The sequence below is a fragment of the Netta rufina genome (genome assembly GCF_964035555.1).
Source record: "Netta rufina genome assembly, chromosome: 11".
In the NCBI taxonomy this organism is placed as follows: Eukaryota; Metazoa; Chordata; class Aves; order Anseriformes; family Anatidae; genus Netta; species Netta rufina.
Window position 1 is genome coordinate 3789589 of NC_140134.1, and position 27743 is coordinate 3817331.

Below are 27743 nucleotides of genomic sequence, written 5' to 3' on the forward strand. Positions count from 1 at the left end.
AAAGTTCCGTCCGGACAAGTATAAGGAAAGTATAAATAAATACATCTCTTGTAACGCAACTAACATAAACAGTGTTTAACAGTACTAATGTTGGCAGCAATAGTAACATCATTCCCTCCTTTTTAGACACTTCAAGAAGCCATGCGCAAGAGAGTGAGATTTTACAAGACATACAAAAGACCTTCAGGATTTGGTTTCTAACAAGCAGATGTGGCTTTTTAGTTGTATTTTTGTTGTTGTCTGGTTGGTTGGTTGTTTTTTCCTGTCAAATGCTACCAGAACATCACTAGTTTACATATCTAGAGTCTCTGTTCATTAAATACTGGCTGATGATCCTCTTGGAGATACAAATATTTGTCTGGAGCAAAAATTGTGTTTTCTGGAAACAGGTTAATATAAATTACACTCCATGGTTTCTGCCCATCTAAAGAGCCTGATCTCATCTTACATATATAAGATTTGCAAAGGAATGTTTACAAAGAAATTGGGAAATAGTACAAAAAGGAAACAGAGTTGTCAGACTAAAAAGGATCAAGACTTAACTCAGATTGGACAAACAAAGAATCCAAAATTTTCAAATGCTTTAAAAAGCACTGTTAAAAAGATTGCCAAGTGTCCATCTGCTCGCAACTTATCAACTGAAGAAGAGGAAAGTAACAGAGAATTTTCACTTTCTCCAACATTCAGTTACAGAGTTGCTATTGCCAATGGACTGCAAAAGCCAATTTTTGTAACAAACGATAACAATGAAGATATAGTTCAAGATCTGTCTTCAAATGATAGTTCATATTCTGAATCATTAAGTGAAGTAAGAACTAATAGCAAGAAAAACAAGTATTTATCATACACAATGCCTGTGAGACGCAACAGAAAGAGTTTAAGTAGCCTTGCACCATCTGATGGCAGTTCTGATGGAGAACGCACTTTACACACACTGAAGCTGGGAGCTTTGCGAAAACTAAGGAAATGGAAGAAGAGCCAAGAATGCGTCTCATCAGACTCAGAACTAAGTACATGGAAGAAAACATGGGGTTTAAGAAGTAAATCTCTAGACAGAACTGGTCATCACCAGAAATCAAATACTCTTGAACCCGGCTTCAGTTCAACAGGTTGTATTAGTCAAACCCATGATGTTATGGAAATGATCTTTAAAGAACTTCAGGGAATAAGTCAAATTGAAACTGAACTTTCTGAATTAAGAGGGCATGTAAATGCCCTGAAACAATCAATTGATGAAATTTCTAGTAGTGTGGAAGTAGTACAAAATGAAATTGAACAATTGAGAACTGGATTTGTACAGTCCAGAAGAGAAACTCGAGACATACATGACTACATTAAGCAGATAGGCCATCCGGGAAACAAAGCAAGTCTTAGGTTTCTAAATGTGCCTGAAGAAAGGCTTGAAAAAACTGAAAACATAGTTTACAAAATATTAATAGATAAAATGGGGTTCTCAGAGGCACAAAGCACTATTAAAATTGAGTTTGCCCAAAGACTGGGGCAACAAAGAGACTGTCCAAATGCAAAGCCAAGACCTGTTCTTGTTTACTTTGAGTCATCACAACAGAGAGACTTGATTTTAAAAAAGTCTTATAAACTTAAGGGAAGTGGCATTGGAATTTCTACAGACATTTTTTCCCATGACATAAAAGACAAAAAAGAAAAAGGAATGCCTTCTTCACAGACATATGAGAGTATGGATATGAAGCTTTTAACAATGGAGACAAAAACTAAAATGCATGATTGGGAGTCACCTGACAGTGATAAAGACTTGGAATCAGATATAAACAAGAACAGTTATGCAAAATTATCTAAATCAGCACTTCAAATAAAAGCAGGCATGACAAAGGGGAATGCTGAGTCCCCAAATACTAAAGACCTTAATAGAACTGGTGATAATAATACCTTTGCAAACAGAAAAAAATATGATAATCAGTCAGCGGAATTTGACAACGTGGAAAAGCAACCAAAGACCTATTATTCAGACATGACTCCTCTATGGCATTTGCAGAATGACTTTGCAACACCAAAACTTAGCCGCTCAGAGTCCGATTTCTCAAAACTGTGTCAGTCCTACTCTGAGGATTTTTCAGAAAATCAGTATTTTAACAGAACAAATGGCAGTTCACTGTTGTCTTCCTCAGATCGAGAACTTTGGCAGCGAAGGCAAGAAGATTCTGCCAACTGGTATGGCAGTTCCCAGGAACAGACTTTTGTCCAAGATAACCAACAGGACTCAGAGCAAAATGAAGTAGAGAACACAGAAAACATTGACAATGGAGTAATGGACAATGGAATAATGTGTGCATCTAGAGACAGAAGCCACTATAGCGGTTCTCAGCTTTCTTTACATGATGATCTTTCACCATGGAAAGACTGGAATCAGTTGGAACAAGGGGCAGATTTGGGCCTAGACTCATCCACCCAGGAAGGTTTTGTGTATGACATGAGCAGTCCTTCAGATCAACAGACAGATTTTGGAAAGTGTCAAAGTTCTGATCTCCAGTATGATACTGAAAGCTATGATTTTACCCTTGATGGAACTTCTCCATCATGTCTGGGTCTTGACAGTGAATCACAAAGTCAGTGGACTGGTCAGTATGATGATTATCAGGAAACAAATTCTAACTCATCTTATCAGAATCAAAACAGATTGCCTATGATGTACCGAAGTCAGAGTGAGCTACCAAGTGATGACTCAGAAGAAGCACCTCCTAAATCATGGCATAGCCGATTAAGCATAGACCTTTCTGATAAGACTTTCAGCTTTCCTAAATTTGGATCTACACTTCAACGTGCTAAGTCAGCATTAGAAGTAGTTTGGAATAAAAGTACACAAAGTTTAAGTGGGTATGAAGACAGTGGATCATCTTTCATGGGAAGGTTTAGGACTTTATCTCAGTCTACTGCAAATGAATCAAGCACAACACTTGATTCTGATGTTTATGCTGAGCCTTATTACTATAAAGCAGAGTATGAGGAAGACTTAACTGAACCACCCGGTGAGAATGAAACAGACTACGTTGAAGTAATGGAACAAGTCCTTGCTAAACTAGAAAATAGAACTAATAGTAGTGAAACGAGTGAGCAGGTACAAGAATATGAACTGGGACAGTCTTCATGTGGAACTCCTTATGCAGTACTTCCAGAGGAGGAGTATGATGGACAGTTTGACAGTTTAGTCAGTGAAGAGATATTGGAAGTTGAAACTGGCATGGCTGCTCATATAGAAGTAAAGGAAGATGAAAATCAGAATGTCCCAGAGATGTTTACTGAAACTCCGAAGAAGAAAATAATACGACCATCATTCAAAGAAGCTGCTTTAAAAGCATACAAGAAACGAATGAATGACTTGGAAGAGCAGATCCTTTCTGGAGGTAATTTTATTTTATTTTTTAATATTGTCTTTTAAGCAAAACATTGTTCTCAGGATCAGAAACAATACCTTACTTTCTTACTGCTCCTGCTTCCTTTGAATTTGGTGACAGAAAGTCTGTCTGTTTCTGGGTTTGTTCATAGGGTGAAATAGTCCCATGGAAATCAAAAAGCTAAAATTTTACAAGTGTTTTGAAGGAATTTTCTGGATATGTCTAAATAGAAGTTTACAAGCAATAGTAGTGCTTTGAATTTATTACTTGAAAATTAAATTTTGCAAGACTTAAACACTTATTAAAGAACTAAACAGTGAGTTATTCTTAGTTTCCTTGGTATACTTGTAATCACACGAGCAATGCAGAATGTTCAGATACTAGTGTTTCCTTTAACAGTTTCCAAGGCATGATTGATTCTATATTCATCCTGATAAGCTGTGTTCTGCATCCTGTATGCACCCCATAACTTATTACAGACTTGTAAGAGTGCAAGTCTAAACTGATTTAAATTCTGTCCTTAGTTGTACTGACAATAAGCCTTTAAATGAATGGTCTGTCCTCAATAAATAAATAAATAAATGGGGCAGGGGAAATAAGAAGGTAGTGTAAGGGGTAACGTCTATGTATAAGGAGGTGGGGGCAGAAAGGACTCCTGTATTAGCAGACTTCAAAGCAGGCAATCATATATATATATCTTAAAATCTCTAGTAATACACAAAAATAGTGATTTTCAATATTAATTTACACTGTAATTTTAAAGTAATAACATTGTTTGTGTTTTTAATTGGGATCACATAACTACCATAGCTAGCCAGATGGTAATTGTCACCTTGCAGATGGTAATTGTCACCTTGACTGAATCTTTGCTTTCTTTATCTACATTGCAAAAATAATCATCAGATACATTCATTTTAAAGATGAAGAATTGTGCCTTTAGCCAAAGAATGTATTAGCAGTAATTAGTGTCCAAATCTTGAGCTACTATAAGGTTTCTTTTGTACATGGAAAAGCACTTTTATAATAAACTTATAGTCAAATTGAAAGTGTGTTCCACAAACAATTGTTAATATGATAGTCTGTATTAAATTTTATTTTTGTATTCAGATAATGACACTAGGTTGTAAATTTGTGTTTTGCAGATACATTCCTACAGTGCTGTGTTAGACACTAGATGATGTATATATGAAAAATCAGCTAAAAATAGCTAGTATTTTCTATAATTTTTCATGATTTTTATGAGGTATTGTGGGGTAGGGGGAACAGCCTTTGTATGTAGTCACTGTTCTACAATAGGAACATAAATGTCTGAGGATCTAATCAAAGAAAGCACACAGGAAAAATGCAAGCTAGTGCATGTTGCTTCAAATATTTGAAGTCTATGTCTTAGTATATGTGATCAGATAACATACTGTAACTAGAAAATGAAAATTTTGAAGTTACATCTCATGTGATCAGTCCTTTTTAATTCCTTTAATCCAGCAGTTAAAAAAAAAATCTTTCAGTCTTTTAGTCTATAGACATTCTTTTTTTTTTCTGAACTGCTAACACATTTCTTATAGTATAATTACAGATAAGCCAACCAAAATCTAGTTTATGAAAGTGCATTGTAGATTATGGGTCATAAATTGTTTTCATGGTTAGATGGTGTCGTACTAGGACATCCACATTCATTTTCAATGAAATAGAGAAGGGTGTATACTAAAAGGTTAAAGGGAATTTACATACAAATTTCTACAATGGTACTTCTCAGATTATCCTGACAATGGCATTCATTAATTTTTGAGTAGCAGTTCTGTTTTCTCTTCACATTTTTTTTTTTTCCACTCAAAGAAGGAGGAGATGTGTTCCACATAGATACTCTGCCTCATTAGTCACTGGTTTGTTAAAAGTACCTTCAGGTCCTATAGTATATTTGGCTACGGTTATTAACAGCATAGTTTTCATGTATTACGTCCAGTGGATGAATGTGATATTTTACCTTTTACTGTCTGCAGAACACCTAAGAAGTCTTTAAACTAAAATGTTTAAAACACTCAAAATATTTCTCAAAATTGTAGTAATCTATTAAAAGAATACATTACTTGAACTCTGCCTTCTGCTGAGTGACATGCAGTATTATTACATTAAAATCTTGATTCTTCCTTCAGTGAGCAGGATAACTTATAGACTGTCTATTCACAAATGATGGGATCCACAAATCAAATCTCAAAAGCCCTCTGGACATGGTCCTGGGCAACCTATTTTTTGTGATCTCTTTGAGCAGGTTTATTAGACAAGTTGACCTTCAGAGGTCCCTTACAACCTCAACTATTTTGTGATTTAAATAATAATAATAATACATTTTTGGAACACTTTGTATGAAGTCTTTGAAGAAGTACCTCTTAATGTCAGTTTGTCCTCTAGAAGAAAACATGTTTAACTTTAGTTTATTACTTGAATTGTAAAGAAATTTTGTTTTGTTATATAAAACATTTTGCAAGATCTTAAGGAAGTTTTATGAAACACACAAACTGTACACTTTGTAGCCTTTCAGTTTTCACACTATGGCCCCTTTCTTTACATGTGGATTCATGCATGTCTGGAGAATACTAAATTAATTAAGCAAATAATAGTTTGGGGTATTATATCTTTGTAATTTGCAGGAGCAATAATACCTCTAAGGAAAAGTGACAAACAGCTGATTTAGATGTTATATTACTCTTTATGAAAGGCTTTCTGACACTTACTGCTTTGATTCATAGTCATTTTCTGGTTTATTATCTGTGTATGGAACAGTGCTTGCTGCAGATCAATTCCCTGAATTCATCTTAATTATATAACCAGAGCATCACCTATTTTTTAGTGAATTGTTTCATTTGTCCGTGTAGTCAGGAAAGAGTAGTAAGCAATTTGGCCAACCAGAGATATGGCCAGATAATATAGTAGTGTTGTTTCTCCAATCTAGTGTAAAAGAAAAGTATCGAATGCTGCTGTTTTCATTCTAGTAATGCATTAAGTAAAGTTCTTGAATCCTTGGTACATAAATAATGCATCAGTGTGAAAGAGTCTTGTTGGATAACCTTATTCTCTAGCTAGAAAGAAAAAATATGCTATGGGCTGATTGCTGATTACATCAGGTTTTTGGAGACACACTGGATTGAGAGTGATAGAATATGTGGATGAGTGGAGATATGACCAATATACAAGTAATCCTTGGATTTAAAATTCTGTAAGGATATAGAGGCATTGTAATGATTCAAGTATATTAATGGAAAGAGTGATGGCTTTTATAGAAAAAAGTAGAGAAATTTTAGTCAGTGGTTTGTTTCATAAGCAAGAAAAACTTTTACCCTCTTATTTATTGTTCCAGTCCTCACTTGTTACTTTCTCTCTTTCTAGATTTTGCCCTATTGGCTTCTTTCATTCCATGCCCATCTTGTTCTCCTTATCTTTTGCAGGTGCAAATAAGTTTCTCTCCTGATGAAACTATCACTCTGGGTAAGCTTCCAGAGTTGCATGCACTCTTGTGAGTTGCTTCTAATGATAATAAAGACTTCCATCTGTGAAGGATAGTTTACAATCAATAGCTTAATGATCTTGTTGATGAAGATTTTGCTGATCATTTGGTGACTGAAAAATCTTTTGGTCTGGAGTTTCTGCTACAGAGTAACCCGTTTGATTGTCTATGGTTTCAAGATAGCTGAACTCATCTTACTCTATGAATACACACACTCACTGGCAAGTCAGATTACAGGGGCCAGGTATGGGATCTGTGTTAAACAATGGGTGAAAGTTGCTTTACTTCTTGTTCTATAGGAAGAGATTTGTATTATATTTTGTGGTGTCTGACTGGAGAACAGAACTCTCAGAGTCAGTAAAAGCATCTTTTTTTTTTTTTTTTTTTTTTTTTTTAATAAGTGTGAAGGAGGAAAATGTGATGCTAACTTTTGAAACCAAACCAACCAGTAATGCATTACTTTACTCCCCTTGCAGTGTGGTCATTGTGTTCCAGATTAAGGAAAGTTTTCAGCAATATATTACTTACATATATTTTAAACTCTGTCTAGTCCCACTATGCTGTTTTGAAACAAGGGTATGCTTTCTTACTTTGATAGCATTTCTAGTCCCCCTCCCCTTTTTCTGGCAACTGTTTTCTGGAACTGTACGCATCAGGTTATTTTCTTAAATAGTATTAGCTTTAGAAAATAGTCTAGCCTTGTCTCAAAGTACTCAGTCTTTTGTTTCTTTTGAATCTTACCTCCATCATGTATTTTTAATATATTTGTGTAGGTACATATATTGTGTAGGTACATATATTTATCAGTTAACTATATCTAACTATACTTAATTGTATTGTACCAGTTTTGTTGTATGAATACGAATCTTAAATTTGGATTTGAAAACATCAGTGCTGTGCTCCAGATGAAAATCAATTGATCTACAATTGTTTAGTCATTTTATACCCATTCAGGTGGAAACAATAAATAAAACAGTTGCCTTGGTCACAGCACTGCATATTTGTTGGTAGCGATTGTAAGGAAGGAAATAGAAACCTGTTGAAAGATGAGGTGTTTTTTTTTTTAAAATATTGAAGAATTTTCCTACAGACCTGTCTTATTTCTTGACTGCTTGAGGTGACTGTTGACTGATTAAAATATAGCTAATTATTTGCAGTTTTTGTATGCTATTCTTATAGAAAAAGAATATCTTAGGAAGCTGGTGTAGATTGGGTAGGGGATGGTTGTCTAGTGAGATGGCAGAATTCTGATTTGGTATATAAAATAATACAGTAATTAATGATAATAGATTTTGTTTATCAGAATGTATTATGCCAAAAGAAGCTGTTAATTCATTGATTTACCAACTTAGCAAGAACAACTTAACGTGAGACAATCTTTTTCTTACCGCAGTATAAAAAGGGTTGTCAGTAATGGTGGTTTCTCCCCATTTTACTTAGTCTTCTGTTGTCACAACAAAAGTAATAGATTGTATTGTAGTCCTCTGAGAAGCCCCTCTAGAAGGCACAAAGCATAGTTGTAGATGACTACAAGTTTCCTTCAAGTTTAGCATCAACTTTGTACTAAACAGTGTATTAACAGTGATTTATTTTTTTTTAATATATCCTCTTCTCAGCTTTCAGGCATAGAATAAGTGGGAAAAAAATCTTCGTGAATGAATGCAAGTAGTCTTTGTATCATCAAGAAATAATAGCCCACACAGGAATATTTTCAGTTAATATTAATAAAAGCTAATAGCAATACCAAACTCAGGTTTTCTATTTTGTCTCAAAATGTTAAAAAAAAAGTAATTAGTGAAGAAAAGAAAATGTTTTGTTTTTATTTTCTACTATATGCCTAATAGATTTATTCCTTTTACCTGGAATGATGAAAAACTGAATTAGCATAAGGGCTGATTTTGTGTTGTCTGTGGCTGATATAGTTGATCTGAAAAGAAGTAACCAAAAGTATGAAGTATACAGAGCTGTATTTGGGGATGTAACTCAACATAACATAATTCATCATAACATACTTCAACATAACAATCTGTTGTTCTCTTCATATGTAAACAATATAAGCTGGTAGATTACAGAGACTTTTCAGCAGTGTAAATACCCTTTCACACTCACTTCAAAAGGTGGTGACAGTGGAACAGATGTATTATGTAAACAGGCTTGGTAAGAAATTATTACACTTGCTTTTGATTTGAATAGATTAGTTGCACTGAGGAAACAAGATTTATAGCAAGTTATGGAATCTATTCTTTAAAAACCTGTTTAATATCTCTTTCAGAAAATATCATAGTGTTCTTATGGCAGACTGAATTTTACTTCTGTAATTCAGGCTTTATGTTTAACTGAAATCTTTGGATTGTAATAATGCATCTCTTTGAAATAAAGGATAGTAACCAAACTGAGGTTGAAAAATGTAGTTTAGCGTCATAACCCCTACTAAATCAGTGTGCAATATGTAAGGAAAATATGTGTTGCAATTACACTTAGTTTTGCTAACTTTCTCTGGGATATCTGTATCTGTTCTTTTACCATCAATAAAACACATAGAACAAACAAACAAAAAACACAAACACACATTCTCAATCAGTAAAGTTTAATATAAATATCTGAATTTTCTTCTTCAATAAAGTCTTTTTAGAGGATAAATTTTTTAATTTTTTTTTTTGTTGTTTTTTTTGGAAATGTAGGTAATTCATTAGAACTGCTAACTTCTTTCACCAAAGAAGTGTCTGCTACCCCAATTCTTGCAAGTACAGAAAACTATTTAACATTATTTTTATCAACTTTAGAATTTTTGTATTTGAGAACAGATTTAAAATAAATTTTCTAGAGCTGAGAGAACCTGAGGATAAATGTCATTTCCAATTACTTATTTACTCTGATTCTGCTGTGGAAATGAGCACAAATTAAGATTTTATAACCAAGATTAAGAAATAGTTTTTATTTTGTTTAAAATATTTAAACATTTTATGTCAATCACCGCATTTTAGAAGCAAAATATCACTGCGTCATTTTATAGACCAGCTTCAGGATAAGAAAAATCTTGTTAAAACAACTGGTTGAAAAATACCTAGATGTGCATTTTGAAAAATGTAATGTCTTGGAAAACACGAGTTAGAAAATATGCTCAAATCTGTCTCTGATCTATTGGGGAAGGCAAAATATTACAGTAAAGTGCAAAGATAAAGAGATTTTCTGTTTTGCTGCTAAAGAGTCATTCTAACTACTTTCATGGGACAAATTTTCCCATTATGCACATGAGCCAGGTGATCAGTAGAGCACCTACACGGTTGTTTCTCCTTGTGCCTAGGAATAGTAGAAAAAATCTGAAGCTTTTCCACTTTCATCTGATGTAAAATTATTGCCAAAAGTGATGAAACTTCGTTACCTGTGGTATGTGCCTCCTTGATGTGTAGAGAGTATTCTCAAGATGGTTTGCATGAGCAGAAGTTTTGGTAAATCTGAAAATAAAGACAGAGTTTATTGATAAATATGTATCTCTAGAGAAAAAAAAAAAACAAAAAAAAAAAACAAAAACAAAAACAACAAAAAAAAAAACACATACAGGCACTTACACTTTTATATTGTGAATAAACAGCATTTTTAAGAGTGTTTTTTTTCCCTTATACTTGCCTTATGTTAAATTCTTATACATTCTGATGAAAATAAACTAATTTTCATATTAATAACCACATCAAGAGAAAGCTTTTCAGGTTTTCAGGTCCATGTCTTCTAGTTGTTTTGCTGATACAGCTGTTCACGAATGTCCTTGATACTATGGTGTATGGAAGTGTGTGGTGTATAAGTTAAACATTAAAAACAAAAAATTGTTGAACACTGAAACTACTAAGCAAATAGTAGTAGATAGCATGCTGCTGACTGATAAGCTGGTAACTTCTCTGCAGTTGACTTATGAAACTAGTTGGACTTCTTTATGTTACACCAGAATCTTGGACATGTGATGTGGCAGAACATGATTTTGATTCTTCTTGTCTTTGAGAGTTGAGTTCTCTTGATCACAGAGACCAAACAGCAGCAAAAGATTCACCAGTGCCATCGCAGATTCATAACTACTGAATGGGTCAAAGTATCACCAATGCAATTGCAGCCTCACCAAAGAAATTGTTGTCCATCAGCTGCACATCTACCAAGAGGGAATGAGAAGAGAGACGTGATAGTTCTTTTGTGCTCTTGCTGCAGCACTCATCATTCCTAGAAAATACAAATAAAAATAAAACATGATCATAACATAATGTTAACGTTTTTTTTTTATAGACAAGAGTACATAACACTGTTTCCTATTTTACACTTTCACATCCATACCTTTTTCTTGTGATATTTTTCTTCCATCTTTTTTATAGTGCACTGTATGCAGAGAAACGTTTAGTAGTTTGCAGTAGTTGTTGACATCCCTGTGTGAATTTTCAACACCACTTATTTATGTTCAGGCAATTTGCTATTAACAGTGATCTGAGCAATATATAAATAACATTTTTTTTATTCTTTTTTTTTTTTTTTTAAAAGCTACCATAGACAGTGTATTCTTGTGATCCTCATGTATAGGCTTGTCAATAGAAATCATACAGTAGTAACTGTTCATAAGAAAAGAAGGCAGTTCAACTACAATTCAACAGCAGTTCATTCCCTTGTGTTGTGCACTTTTTGTCACAGCAGGTATGAAGGAATAATTGGAGAGTAAATGGACCAGATGAAAGTGAGCAATGCCAGAAGTGTTTAGCGGTATGATTTATTTTTGTTAAAAATAATGGGAAATTGTAGATATTTTTCTCATGTATTGGGAGAAATATATGCTGCCATGTTGGTCTTTTTTATAATAAAAAAAAATTAAGGCTATTTCAAATATTTTCTGGCTAAAACATAGCAGATCGAGTTTCCAGATCATGGGAAAAACAAAAACAAAAAGTATATTTGAAAAGCTTCTAACTACTTTTTATACCTACTTATATCTCACATATTTCTGTCAGTGTCATGTTCTTGATTTCTTTGAACTGTAAACTGAAGGAGTGGAAGGATAGACACAATGGAGTTTTAATCCATTCTGTGAGTCAAGTCTGTTTCATACATTCTTTTAACTTTTTGGAAGTCTCTACAACACATCTGGATATCTTGTTTTAGTGATTTATAACATATAGCTGCAGTTGCTGTTTTCTTAATATTTGGCCTAAATCACCATTGTTCTAAATTAAGCCTAACTTTTCATAGGACTAGTGCCAAAGCAGTGCAATAGTATGTAAGGAATGTTTTGAATTCTAACTCCATCCTTTCAAATACTTGCAACCCATTCCAATTCAATGTTTTCTGCAAGCTATATGAAATTCTTTTCAACCAAATTGCCAATGAGAACATTGTCTAAAATTAACCTATATGATACTGTGTAATAACCCACGTGATGTTTCTACCTCATGAATTGGATGGAATTACTCCCAAATATCACAATACAACTGTATGTTGTTTTCTACCAATTTTATCTTTAATCCATTTATCTTGTATACATAAGAGAATGTAATTTTAAAAGAAATTTCAAAAATCATATTAGCCTTGAAATATTTCAAGTCTTTTCCTTCGATCATACTAGTTAAACCAGTTTCCATATCAACAGAAGAAAATCAGGTTTTTCTTATCTCAGTAAACAATGTGGTGAATCTCAGGATTTTATTCTATTGATTATTATACATTGACTCACATTTTCTTCCACTAATGCCAGTCTTGAAATCAGTCATAAAGTTTTCCAGTACATCTGGTTTTGAACTTTTGAAAGTCATACTTAAAGAGCTTAAAAATATTCTAGATAGTTCCTTGCACCCTAGCTAGGAGGTGAATGCAATTCCACAGGAGAGCTACCAACAGCAGCTGTGAACAACATCATAGTCTATGGAATGTGGCTTTCCCAGGCCTTATGTTCTGCTACTTTGTTCTCAAACATAGATGTGCATACAGTTCTTTATCTTTAACAGTAGGATAATTACATGATCTGTAGGTGTGTCACCATTAGCATTTTATTTTACAACAGGATTACACTTTGGAAGCAAATCTCCAATTGGAGATTTGGTTTGACTGGATGGTCTGAGTGTGATTTGGATTTTATTTTTTTTAACAGTGGGTCCAGAACAAACATTTCCCACAATACCAAGATGAATGAGTCTGAACTAAATGCCCCTAGAACATTTGTTATGTGGACACTTTGGTATTCAGCACCTACTTCTTTGACCTTCTGGTCTGCTCCTATTTGCTACTGCATGCATAGTCTTTGTTGCCCAAGATGCCAGCAATCTGTTTCCCAAGAAGCCATATATTTTTCCTGCCCTGACCTACCGTCACCTCTGTCTATGCTGCTACTGCAAAACAAGCTGCACATCTCAGTGAAATCCTTTATAGATAAAGTTTGTTTTACCATTCCCCTGGGTTTTGGATTTGGAATAGTGTGCTTAAAATGCACTTTGCATTTTACTCTAACATCACTGTGACAAGTACGAGAGTGTCAAGAAAGCCCAGTCTTTAAGTGGATTTTAGTTTGAGACCACCAAAAATTTAGAAAAGTTAACATCATACCAATGATTTATTCTTTCAGAGGTAAATTTAAGAAGCAGGTAGATGTATTTAGTAGCTGTTGGAAGATAACAGAAAACAAAAACTATTATAAGTTTAATGGGACTCAATTTCTAAGCACCAGAGATGTTTTTAAATCATGTCTTCTTCTTTCAGATTTGCCAACCAGTTTGTTAGTAAAGACAGTTGCAGCTTTTATCTCCACGAAGCTGACCTCCTGCTTTGGTTCTTTTGGTTCTCTGTGTATCCACTAGTAATTTTTCTACATCGTTGCTAGTAAAGCGCTAGCAGCAATTCTTCCATTTCTCCTGTCAACCAAGGTTTAGTCAAGTTTGACATTCTCTTTGTCAAACAAGCACTCATCCCTTTTGATGTCTTAGCTTTAATATTGTCTTTCAGGCATTATATAGTATCTCTTCCAGGAATACGCTTCAGCAACACAACATTATCTAGGCATCTATATACTGTAATATTCTGTTCTTTATGGATAATATCAGCTCCTGGGTACAGCATTTATTATTTTTGCTTGTCTTAATTTGTGTTGTTATTTTGGACAATCTAAAGTGCTTTTGTTTGGACTTGGTTTTCTTTTTTTTTTTTTTCCCTTTCTTAGCAATTTCATACTAATTAGAATTGTCCAGCTTAGACTATTCACTACTGACTGGCTGCTTTTACACATGCTATTTCTATTGAACAGTTGTATTTTTTATCTAATTCCAGCAAGTATTATGTCTAAAGGGTTTCCTTTCAGGAATGATGTAATTATCAGTCAGTTTGACATTCTTGGAAGAGTTTTGTAGAATTAAAGATTAAAATTATACTTTGAGAGAATAATGAACTTTGTCTTCTTCCGATTTGGTGTTATACAATTATGCATACTTACAAGAGTAGAAATTTAGGGTTATGTATTCACAATAGCTTCATAATCATTGTGAATAGTTTAGATTTTTTATTACCTTAATCCAGTTCTTGTACTACTGGGAGGAGGGTGAACTAAATTTTTGCAGTCATGAAAGAAATTGTATTATGATGATGTTCTGCTGTTCAGAAAAATGCTAAAAGTATAATAATGACAAAAGGCTTGAAGGGTCACTATGACTGATGAAAAAAAAAAAAAGTCTTCTAAACCTCTTTTGTATAAATATTTCTAAAGGTTACCAGTGAGGCTATTGTCTAGCTGTATTTCTGATTTTCTAATGGTATCAAAAAAAAAAAAAAAAAAAAGTAAATTTAGATCAGATATAAGGAAAAAAGTCTTTATTATGAATGTGGTTAGATACTGGAATGTTTCCTAGAAAAGTTGTGGATGCCCTATTGAGGAAGTGTTCAAGGTCAGGTTGGATGGGAGTTTGAGCAACCTGATCTAGTGAAAGGTGTCCCAGTGCATATCAGGTGTGTTGGAACTAGATCTTTAAGGTCCCTTTCAACCCAAATCATTCTACAATTCACTTCTATATCTTCCTTGCCTACTTTATCTTTCATGTTGGAAGACGTCATTTCAGCATCATTTAGAAATTTCTTTTATGAATTTTAGGTACAGAATCTAATTATGTTGTATGAAGAATTCGTGTTAATTATGATAAGTTAAAGGTGGTGACATAATGCTTAGAATCAGAAAAAACAGACCACATGTTAATTTGAAAACAGTTGGTAACAGTGTAAAGTTCAGATTTTTCAAGATCTGTTAGTTTTCAGACTAAGATTGAGTAGTAGTTATGCAACAGAAACACCTGTTGGAAGTTTTATTTAGCCTTCTTCAAAGCAGGTATGCTGATATATGGATGGAAAATCACTTGTGGTCTTATTTGAGGGGACTGAAAGAAAGCAAATCTGGGATGGTTAGTCCCCATCCAAGGTCTAACTTAATGCAGCAGATACATTTTTTAACAGAAGCCAGGATTTAGTGGGTGTGTTAAAAGTTATACAGCCTTTCAATGTCTGGAACTTTTTATTAACAGGAACCTTAAAGACTAATAATTTTACCTTATGATTATTTTGAATTTTTTGTTTACTCAGAACTTTGTGTCTGCTTGTGGGAAGCTTATGGAGTGGTATAGATAGAAAAAGGAAAGTGTAGAGACAGAAAGGAGTTAGAGATTAAGTGGTAAAGATTGGTAGAGAGCTGTAAAAATATTCTAGCTAAGCAAGAACACTTGAAAATACATTTTGCTAAATATTCCTTAAGGTTGTCCTCTCCTTCCTTAAATGCATTTGTGTTCTATCAACAGCTATTAGGAATACTGCATAGAAAATGACGTTATTTGAAGAAATGTGATATAACTAACTATCGTGTATTCCCTACTTCAGTTAGTGATGTTTCATCTTTTCTCCTTCTTTGCATTAATTAATTAATTAACTTGTTATAATTAGATAAACTTAAATGGACAGCAGGTCCATTGTACCACTACAGTAAGCATAGCTAAGTTAAAACAGCTTTTCTCTTTTTGCCTTATTTACCTAGTTAATTATTATTGAGTTTGAAACTCTCAGACTGACCAACAGAAGTATAAAAGGATTTTTCTTTTGCCTTTTGTGTTTGACGTTTGTAAATATAGTTTTCAATAGTAAGTAGCTAGATGACCATCCTACTCTTGTCGTCCAGGTATATTGAGTATGTATGTATATTGCGTGCATCAGGCTGAAATAGTAACAACTATGGCGCAATATCACTCCCTGTATTTTCCCTATAAAACTGGCAGAGCACCTTCCAATTATCTAAAATTGAATATGGTACAGAGGTACAACAAGCAGGTTATACTGTTTTTTGGGAATATAGTGATTTTTCACATAAAATATAATCTAAGAAGAGACAAGCTATTTGAAAAAAAATAAATAAAATCATGAGCATCCAAAAATGTTAGCTAACTGAATCAGTGATAACAGTGTTCTTAGTACATTCACAACTTTTTTTTTTTTTTTAACATTTCTTGTTCACCACAGAATGGATGAATTGCAAAAATGAGTTATATGAATATAAGTTCTTTTAAGTAAATCATTGTCTTTCAGCAGTATAATCAGAGATGTCTACTCTTAAATCCCTGATATGAAAGTACATTCAGTAGTCTCTTACATAATCACAATTCACTTCTTATCTACATCAAAGAATGTTGCTGTCTATTCTGGCAGCCCAATGACTACCAAAGTGAATTGCTTGGTGACTGTACAATTTCCCAATCTGGTGCTCTCAGACACACAAAGAATACTTCCTTAGTTCAGATTATTTCATTCAAAGTGTGTTTAGAAAAAGTAATAAATGCTGACGTTTTTAGACTAATTTTGTCTCTGAAGATGTAGTCATTTCTTACAAAACAAAAAATTCTATATATATATATGTATGTTTGGGGGAAATATGTGCCAATTGTCTGCTTTATAAAATTGCTATTGAGAAAGGAAATAGGAATGTGTTTAAAATGAAAAACAAATTTTTTCTAAGTACCAAGTGCAAAGATAAAACAAGTTAAAACAAAAATGCAGTGCCTTGTTTCCCTTTCTAATTGTTGATTGTCACTCTCCTTCCTAGTTTTAGGAAAAAGCAAAATTAGGTTCCAGTAAATGAAGTGTAGTGGATTTAGATGAAGCTGGCTGAAACCCAGGAGAGGTAAAGAAAATTTCTTATGTCCATCTCATGTTCCAAAATACAAAATTCCATTTAATGTGGAATGCAAGTCTCAACATTTTTTTATTTTTAATATAAATTTCTGAACAAAAAACAACTGAATTAAGCATATAATTCATGTGATTCCTTAGTCATCTGGTAACAAAATGTCTGATAACTGTATAATATTCAAAAATTCCCTTTCACATACATAATACTGAGATTTATTGTGAGTTTTTAAATATGAATATTTAGTTACAGTTAGACATTCTAGGCAGAAGTTACAGGTTGCATGAACAGATAATGGTAAAACTTAATGTCTTCCAAGTGCTTTCCTGCTTAAAACTTCCCTTCGTCCCCAAATTTCTCTTCACTTTTTGAACTCTACCCTTTATGAATTTAAGAATTACTTCAGTAGCTGGTCCCCCAGTTTAATGCCCTGTTGGTGTATCCTATCTTTCCTTTCTTCTCTTTCACCTGTCCAGATTTGTTCCGGCACTTCATTTTTAACTATTCTTCATATTTCCTTTAGCATATCCCATAACTGCATATCCCCTTTTGCTTCCATGGCTGGCTAGGCTTACAGTCATCTACTTATTCCAGACTGTGTTCTCACCCTGCTTATGAAAAACTATAGTAGTTTTGGAGAGTGGGATCTATTGGCTATCCAAATCAAGTTGACAATGGTTTGTTAACCTGTTCTCTATAAGCTCGTGGAGAAAGAGTAGTTAATCACATCTGATATTGTTAGACAAATTTCACAAATATATGCAAAAAAATGCAAATGTAGAGACTAAACTCATTTCTACTAATCTACTAAATCAAATAAGGGTCATTTGACATATATATGGCTATGACTTAATTTAGTCAAGGATTAATTTCTGAGGCAAAATAAAAAATCTAGTATTTGTGAAGGGAAGGGGAGAAGATTTGAAGCAAGAAAATGCTAAGATAATTTACATCCCAACAGAAAAAAAAAATCTAAAAAATAAAATTAAGAAACAATACAGTGTCCCCATTTATATTCAGGAGGAAACTGCAGAAGGAATGGATTCATGGCAAGCAGATATTTTTATTGCGCAGAGATGTACTTATTCTATTTTTACTCAATCATGGAAGATTTTGCTACTAGTAATAGTTTTAGTTTAGTATTCTGTATAACTCATAAGTTTTCTTTGGAACAATAAACCTTAGTTCATTCTTTTAGGCACACTGTTTCTAAATGGATTGTTCACAGCATATTTTAAAGAAAAGATTTGTAGACAAAAATAAGAAAAGGGCAATTTATGTGGACTCACAAAGAGGAGTGTCCGCTGCATAGCTGGATTTTCTGTAGGTTCAAGTTTGATGTGGCCATGTTGCCAATACCTAGTACCCTGATCCACTCTTACTTTGTTGAGTAATACAAAATCAGATATAATCTAACTGGTAAAAACATGTTTCAAACAACTCATCTCCAGGTTCTATTCCATCTGTTCTTGTGCATGTACTATCTTTGATTACGTAAGTAGGCTCTAAAATTAGTGGCACAACAATAGCCAATGCTTATAGCACAGCAGTGTCCTTTGATTCTACTTGATTGTCAGTACTACAGGGTATACTCTTTTAAATTTGTTGATATAGTTTTGTTTTTGTTTTTCTTATATATATATATTAATGCGATATTTTCTTGCAATTAGCTTGTTTAAAATATAAAAGATGCCACGTGTTTAACACCCAAAAATGATTATGATATATGTGTGTATATATATAATGCAGGGTAGCTCTAAACATCTCAAAAGATCTGAACTGTAAAGAGGACCTGTAGGAACTGTGTACTCTGTTTGGAGAGGAAAAAAAGAGAAGATCAGTAAGGTGACAATTAAAACAATGAAGTTTTATATGCACTCTACTATAAAGTATCCAAACAGAAGAAAGTTTTATTGATGCTATAGTGTATATAAAAACAATTATTAATTTACTTGTATTTTAAAATTGGCAAGACAATAAAATAAGGCTATATTTTCCTGTCAGAAAATATTATTGGTCTGATAGTAAATGTGAATGCACCACAAATTGTATTAAACAATTTATGATGATATATATCCTATATAAAACTTGCATAATTGTAATTCTTATATAGTAGGTACTGACTTTTTGAGGGTATTTTCTGTCATTGCATGAGTAGTTTTGTTAGAGCAGAATAGTTAGAATTCAGGAAGTTTTTGTTTTGCTTTATTTTAGCCTTTAGGAGAAATTCTCCTTTTTGAAAATGGAGCATTATTTTTGAACACTTCACCAGTATTTTGTTATCGGTATTGAAAAAAATCATAATAAATTAATAAATAATGCTGTGGAGAGGGGATAGAATATATAAATTATGTGGTGTCCATACAGTCTTGCATAAGTATCATGGATTTTTACCTACTGAAAACATCTGTGCGCTTTTTTAAAAAGTAAAGACAGTGATCCTGCTACTATGAAACACTTAAGCACAGGGGTTAATTGGCTTCTGCTCCTCATTTTGTTTCTGCATTAGCAGATTTAAAAAGTAACATTTTTTCACAGCTTAAGGTATTTTCTCCGAAGTTGTTTTGTCTAACCTATATTCCCCTTCTTCCCAATTCTCTTTCAGATAGCAGTTCTGTGGATGAAAAGGTTTAAAATTATGTATTGTCACAAATACATTGTGCATTTTGTTGTTGTTTGTTTGTGATTTGACCTCTTTTGTTCCTTCATTTTGGTTGTGAAATTTGCATGATTTTTTCCAGCTTTTCGCTCTTTTGTTCTCCTTTGAGTGTGTTGCATTTATAAACAGGATCATAACTGCAAGCACAGGGGTCTGCTACTGTCAAACATTATACCTTTTTTTTTTTTTTGGTCATCTACATTGCATAAAACACAAGACTTAAAGGGCTACAATATTTGGGAAGCAATATCTTACACCTTCCCATGCATTCTTCCCCTGGTTTTCACTGAATGCTACTAAAATTTATTCCAAAGCAATGGTTACAATAGCTTTGGCCTGGAGCTGACCCTTCTAAGCATTTTTCATATTAGGTGTTACATGTTTGATGCAGTTAAACTTTGTCCAAGACTTACTTGTAACTGTAACTTACAAGTAACTGTACTTTTTCTTTTTTTTTTTTTTCTTTTTTTCTTTTTTTTTTTTTTTCCCCCTTTTTTTTTCCCTTCAAAGGCTCAGATAGTAAGTGGAAGTTCTTTGGATGCTTCCAAGCTGTATGCAATCCAGGCATTTAGTGGGTAAGTACTAATATGACTGTGAATTTTGTGATTTATATCTGCAAATTAGTTCCGTAATGTTTTTCTAAGGTTTGTTCTTATAAGAAAAATTAGAGGCTTTTTTAAGTCATTTAAAACCAAAAGAAATTAATGAAACAGTTAAGTTCCACAAGTCTACAGGAGGACAAAAGTTTTTACATCTTTACATGCAAATTAAATTATACTTGGAGCTGCAGTTTGATTTTATGTTTTCATTTTAGTAAATGGGTAGTCATGTAACAATATCAGTCAAATATTTGAAATCTAAAATGCCAAGAGGAAAAAGATCTTCCATTTTCTGAAAGGGAATGAATGTGGCTGAAACTCGCACACTTTGATTGTCTCCAAAAGATCTTGCATCAAGTTTTTAGGGACTCCTTCCTTTGAAGAATATATCTCCTTCCTATTTTGAAAACCCTTTTATTATTTAATTTGGAAGGAGGAAAAAAGTAAAAACTGTTGGTAAAATTTCTGTCATTTATATAACTATTTAAAAGGTATATTATCTTCTTGGTGTGCTATTATAATCACTGTTAGCTGTAGGGATTTTTTGTTACAGAGACAAATTGAGATACTGTGAAGTTTATCCACTTAGATTCCTATGGCTTTCAAATACCTCCCCCCAGCCCCACCAGCCTCCAGTACTTTATTGGCTTATTATTCACAAGTTGTTGTGGGAACTATAGTTATGATAACATTTGTAGTTATTGCTAGGCAGTCTTGGACAAGTTTAGGAGCACTATCCAGTTCCTTAGTGGCTTAGGTAGTTTCTGTATAGTTTGTCATACCTCAAACTGTTGTATTTTTACTTTTTCCAGCCTGTAAAAACATGCGAATGGCATAGGTGACATTATGCAGGATTAGTTGTTAAATGAACCTCCCCCCCACCAATTAAATATTGTGATAGATAATTGCTGACTTGTTTTATTAGCTAGTTTTTGACATTAAGATAAAATTATAGTATAATATGGTATAGTCTCTTGGCTTGCAAACCACACAGATGGATTGTTTTAACTTTGCTCAGTTGCAGTTTTCTCATAAGGTTGGAAACTAAACTCTTGAAACTAAAATTATAGCAACTTTTGCTTCATATATTGACCAACACTATATATCATTATGCTAAAACTACTGCTCCTGCCTCAGTGGGATTTTCTGAGTACTATACTATTCTTTATCCTCCTATATCTCTACATTTCAAAAATAGAATAGTACAAGTGCTGTAAACTTTTATTCCTGACTTCTAAATGTAAAACATTGGTATTTGTATTCAAATTATATTTTTCATCAAAAAGAAACTAGCATCATCTGAAGCAATTTTCTTTCTCTTGATTAGATTACTGATTTAAAGACTTATTCAGCAATGCATTAGCAACAAAAACATTTACTAAAACTCACTAAGTTGTTATTCATATAATTCTTGTAATAGAGTCTTGCATAGCTTTCATAAGACATCACAATTGTGACAGCTAATTATGAAAATGTGTATTTGGTGGCTTCTTTGCTGAAAAAAATTAATGTACATCAGAACTAGGAGACATCACAGAGGCAGCTTCTAATATTTGTTACAAAATCTTATCTTCATCACATCTTCAGAAGAAGATACATCCTTCTTTTCATTTGTGCTATGCCATGTCAATTCACTTTTACTTATAGGCCACTGATTAGTGAATTTAGGACATGAAGCGCCACAAATAATAATGTACGTCACCAGTGAGAAGCAGGAATCTTACATCTTGACTACTGTAGAATAAGCTGTAGAACAACTAAGAAAAATACTCATAATCATTAGTGAGTAGTAGTAACAAAAATAGTTTTCATCTAAAAAATAAATTTAAAAAATGTTGCTCATACCTTGACACAATTATTTTTAAGATGTTTGGTGTGTAGATCATGGCAGTTTTCAGAACTAGTAAGAAAAGAATATTTGCCATCAAAAGCAGTTGAAATTAATGAAATACAGTATAGAAATCAACACTCTTAGGTACTTTTATAGGTGTTGTTCAGTGCAGAATTTTTTGTTACATTCAATGCTGTAATCCAAGAATAAGAAGAAATGGTTTTCTCTCAGATTGGTTTTCTGTAGAAAAAAATAGAAAACAGAGAAAACAAAGCTATTCCAGAACTGTCTTGGAGATTTCTTCTATTCATTTTAATGACCCAGTTTGATCATTACATTTGGTCAGGCTTTCACTGCTTAAGTTAGAGACTTGTTTCTTAATATAACCGAAATAGAGGAGAAAATTGTCAGTTTCATATGGTTTTTCATTTTACATTTTTTTGTTGTATAATTCACTTCTAGTTTCTCTATTGTCTTTTATTGATTGTCCCCCTACATGAGTAAGCTTAATAAGAATTAGCTCATTTACTCTTGTTCCTTGCAAAAAGAGTTTTCATGCTCTTGATTGCTTTAAAGAAGCAGTTTAACGCCTAGTTACTGTGTAGAAACTATTTAGAATGCTATTTAGAAATAGCATTTTGTAAGCAGACTCTGTCACTGTAGGTTCTGAAAATGAAATGTTGATTTCCACACCTGCAGAAAGCTCTATGATCATATGATTTTGCTGTATGCACTACTTTTAATAGTCAAACATTTACAGTTGCCTGGATTAAATAAGCATAGGACTTAGAAAAACGTTGTATGAGTGTGTAGAATTCATATTTTTCGGTGTGCAGCACATGTGGAAAGCAGATGAAAGGACAGAAATCCATCTTGCATGTAAGGATACCTTTTTGCTACTGACAAGGACTTTTCAGACAGAAATTGCTCTTCTTATGCCATCTCTTACATTCATAGATGAAAAAGTTGAAATTATGAAACCTCTGAGGATAGAGTAAGTCAATCCCATTTACAGACATCCTGTAACAAGTGCATAGGACTGCATCAAATGACTGACAGTAATTCAATACTAGCTCATGTTTTTAGATTAAACCTTACTTCTTTTACTGACACTGTTTAGACTGGGCCCCTACTCTCTTTGAAAGAGTCTGTTTCACCAGGACCCCTGAACACAATGATACAATTTTCATTTAACTTTTCATTCAGCAGAAGAACCCTGACATCTCAAAGATTGTTGTGGCTCTGTTTTAATTATGCTTTCCAATCTATTCCTGCATTCAGATACTAATCCCAAATGATGGCATCCCTCAGTCTCTTCTCTGCCAGCATAGCTGGCTGCAGCCTTATCTATGACTCCCTTTTCATCTTCTCACTCACTCTATACCAAAGGTATTTGAAGAAAGGAGAGACTCTTTCACAGAATCACAGAATTTCTAGGTTGGAAGAGACCTCAAGATCATCGAGTCCAACCTCTGACCTAACACTAACAGTCCTCCACTAAACCATATCCCTAAGCTCTACATCTAAACGTCTTTTAAAGACCTCCAGGGATGGTGACTCCACCACTTCCCTGGGGAGCCCGTTCCAATGTCTAACAACCCTTTCGGTAAAGAAGTTCTTCCTAACATCCAACCTAAAACTCCCCTGGCGCAACTTAAGCCCATTCCCCCTCGTCTTGTCACCAGGCACGTGGGAGAATAGACCAACCCCCACCTCGCTACAGCCTCCTTTAAGGTACCTGTAGAGAGCAATAAGGTCGCCCCTGAGCCTCCTTTTCTCCAGGCTGAACAATTCCAGCTCCCTCAGCCGCTCCTCGTAGGACTTCCCTCAAAACCTTTGATATCTTGCTTTATCTAATTATAAATGTTACCTCTTTTCTGCCTTTACTCTCCCATCTCTCTCATAGATACAGCACTCTGAACCCAATTTACGTGCACCAAAACATCTCAAGTCCAAGGCATGGATTATATCTCTTCATTCTCTGCTATGGTCTTCACCTGTCTGCATGAAATAAGAAAGCAGAGAGAGAAAAGGCAAAGACCAAGTACATTTTGCCTAGGGAATCACATTCTACTTCCTTCTTAAAAGGCAAAAGCTCAATTTTTACTGTTCTTTCCATGCCAGTATGAAATAATATGTTTTCCTTTGCTTTTTTATTTATTTTATTGGCCATTATTTTATTGAAGCTTCAGAATTCATTCTTTCAGTACTTCTGAAAAGTACATAGAGATCAGTGGATTTTTTCATCTTGTGTATGAATCTAGGGTGCTACTCCTTTACTCTTTCTGGAGACTTGTTCTGTGTTAATTCACTGCTTGTCTGATGGTGGTTACGTCCAAGACTGATCATTTTACTATGTGGCCTAATTTGTTCTGAAATTTTCTAATGGTGCACAGATGGAGCTGCATGTAGATGATTACTCCTTTTCTTCAGTGACATGTTCTTAGTGGTAGAACATTTATTTTGCTTGCATTCTCTGACAAATCCAAATAGATTGCAATGTGGAATAACTTCAGAAGTTCACAAAATAGTTTATGGCATTCTGCATTTCAACCACAGGAACTGTGAGTTTCTTAAAGTAGCTGAAGCTATCCAGTAGTTTTTCTCTTGCTTTAAGTAATAACCTGTGTGCCTCCAAATTCATTTAAGCATCTAGACATCATTGGGTTGCTTTTACTGGAGGTGGGAAGAGAAGCAGCGAATTTAATGTACTGTTTATATCAGATGATTGCCTATGGCCATAGAGTTCAGCGTTCCAAAGACTGCAGATAAAGATCAACATTTTACTGTCAAAACAGCAATGCCCGGTTTGTTTGTAGAAAACAAATGTAAATGTATATAGTTCCCCACTTTTCAAAAAGAAATTTAATATTGTGTTCCAGATCAGTATGTATTGATCTTTACTTCCACTTTGTAGCCAATAACCTTTGAATATTCACTCCTAAACGTTATTAGAAGCATACAAGTTGTTCCTATATGGCAAATTTGTGCATAAGCAAATTTCTAGTTCACATCCCCAAAGACATGGCTGTTTCAGTAATGACAGAAGAAACAGTACTAAAGGTGGTTTTTCAAGAATAAGATTTAAATATGCATTTTCAGCATGCATACGTGGTCATTAGTGGAATTGTATTTTCCCAATGGTTTATTCTCTAACAAAACTATAATTTTATTTATATGAATATATTTGTGCATATACAAATACGTATTACTTCACCGTTTTATGTACGTAAATATGTATAGATACACATAAGAGTAGTCATACATCTTATAAGCTAAGAATCAAGCCTTTAATGTAGTATAACATTCAGCGTTATGTAACAACAAGAGGTGGATACTTTCAGCAATAAATCATGCTATATTGCAGACTTGCATCAGAGGGGTTCTTCTGCCATTATGCAATATTTAAGATGTGTAGTGGTGTGGTTTTTTGTTTGTTTGTTTTGGGGGGGGGGGGGGGGGGAGGGAGGGAGAAGTTCTGCCTTCTGCCTATTTATGACTTTTATGGGACATTATCTTAGACCACTTATTTTCTGTGATAAATTTCCTGTAGTTTCTCACCCTTATTTAACTAAAGAGTAAACAAATTTGAAACTATGGTTTTAAGGTATTTTTAAATTTTGGAGAACTTGGATTGTGGTTGGTAAATTTAAACTTGTCGCTATAGTGTTGGGTGGATGTACACTAAAGAAAAGCTTCAGGATTAAATATCATTCTTCCAGGTTGTTCTCTTGAGGTTTTAGTTCACAACCAATGCCTACTCAGAGTGAAGGAGTAGCACCCTAGATTCATATGCATGGTGAAAAACTCAGCCATTCTCCATGTACTTTTCAAAAGTACTGAAAGAATGAATTCTGAAGTATCTCTGCTTCAATAAAATGATGGCCAGTAAAATAAATAAAAAGCAATGGATAAGATATTAATATTAATTACATCAAGAATACAATGAGAACAATTAATGATGATCCAGGGTCCACATGATGTAGTGGAGAAGTAGTAGACAAGTAGACACTAGACCAAAACTAGTAGCTTTTTCCACAGCTGGTCTTATTTCTCTACAGTGTATGTATTGCATCAGAATTATCAAAGGGAGAGAGTACATTCAGATAATACTTTGTTCCCCAATTTTTTGTGTTTCTTTTTTGTTGTTGTTGTTTTTGTTTGTATGTGTCATTCAAGTATTAGCCAATGGCTAATTCTAGCCTGGCTTCAAGCATCAATCCAGTTCACAGGACGGTACTTGGAACCTCACTTGTTTCAGCAAAAACATTAATTAATGTGTTATTCTGATTTCAAGGTGGTTAAAGACTAGAAGCAACCATTTTGGAGTTTGCATATTTGTTTTTGGTGATGCTTCTAGAAATAATGGGTAATATACTTGCTTCTGTATTGTATTCATTTTTGTTTTGTTTTGTTTTTTCTCCCTTTTTTTTTTTTTTTTTGTCTATATCAGCTGGGATTTAATTTTTTCAAACAGCAAAATGAATTTTTCAGTATAACATGCTGGTAGTTTGCACGGCTGCCTTCCCATTTCCTGATCAGGCATTTTATGTACTTTGTCTTGACAAGGTAAATCAAGCAAATATTTTTAATGGTGAAAATAAAGAAGTGACATTCTGGAATGGTTCAGCAAAGGACTTAGCCCTTTGTGATGTTTGAGGTGAAAGTCACTTACTTTCCTTGGTAGGCAGTAGAGCTTCATTAAATGCATAAAAGAGATAAAAATTAATCTTTGTTTATAATAACATTATGTCTCATAGCTGCTAAAGTCAAAGAAGTTATTGTAGTGAAATTAGTATAAACATGGTATAATCTAAATTAACATACATTCTGACAATTAACAGCTATGAAGGAAGCAATCGTCTTTTCTACACTAGGAACTAAAGCTGTTAGAGGCATAAAAAGTCCTTCATGTCTCAACTTTTTACTTTGGTCTTCACTATGCAATGATTGGATGCTAGGCAAAGAACAGACAAGTATTGTCATTGTATATTCATTCTTATGTCACTGATCTCATTGTTGATTCATGCACAAGAGAGAGAAGATTATTTTCCTTTCAAAATTGCACTTCCCTAAATTCTGGTTAGCTTCTTTAATCTCTTAAAAGTATTAGTTGTGAAGTATGCATGTGCAATTCTCTGACATTGCCATATTTAAGCAATTATAAGAGTTGTAGAGTTGCAGAACCAGCTGTTAGAATAGGCACACTTCTTGATAGCTACAGTACTGCTTGTATGTTTTCAAAGGACATGGTGGTGATCATTTAAAACCAAAATGTTTCATGTATTTTGATATTTTGCAGATGACAAACCGTTTTAGTAATATTTCTGTGTTTGTTTGTTTGTTTTTTTAATAGCTCTATACAAATTTCTTGATTATTTGTTACTTTTAAGCAAATATTTTCAATGTGCAAATACATGGAAAAGAAAACAGATATAGAGTTTTTTGTTAAACTCAATTTGAAAATCATAATGACAAGACTTGCTGAGAGAGAAGAAAGTACAGATTGGGGAGACCAATAAGCTACTTAAAGAGACAAATATGAGTTATGGCAAATTAATGACTGAACATAAATTACACCACTCACGTCATAATAAATTCTCCTTACTTTTTCCTCTGTAC

General features: G+C 33.6%; 1 protein-coding gene across 1 annotated transcript in view; it reads left to right on the plus strand.

The window, feature by feature from the left end:
* Positions 1-260: 260 nt before the first annotated feature.
* The window catches only part of UNC13C (unc-13 homolog C), a 163993-nt gene continuing 136510 nt past the window's right edge, over positions 261-27743 (plus strand). Inside the window, exons 1-3 of the mRNA XM_084293339.1 lie at positions 261-3377; positions 19638-19660; positions 20202-20266. Of these exons, the coding sequence (XP_084149465.1) occupies positions 410-3377; positions 19638-19660; positions 20202-20266 (3056 nt within the window). The 5' untranslated portion in view covers positions 261-409. The remainder of the gene's footprint in view (positions 3378-19637; positions 19661-20201; positions 20267-27743) is intronic.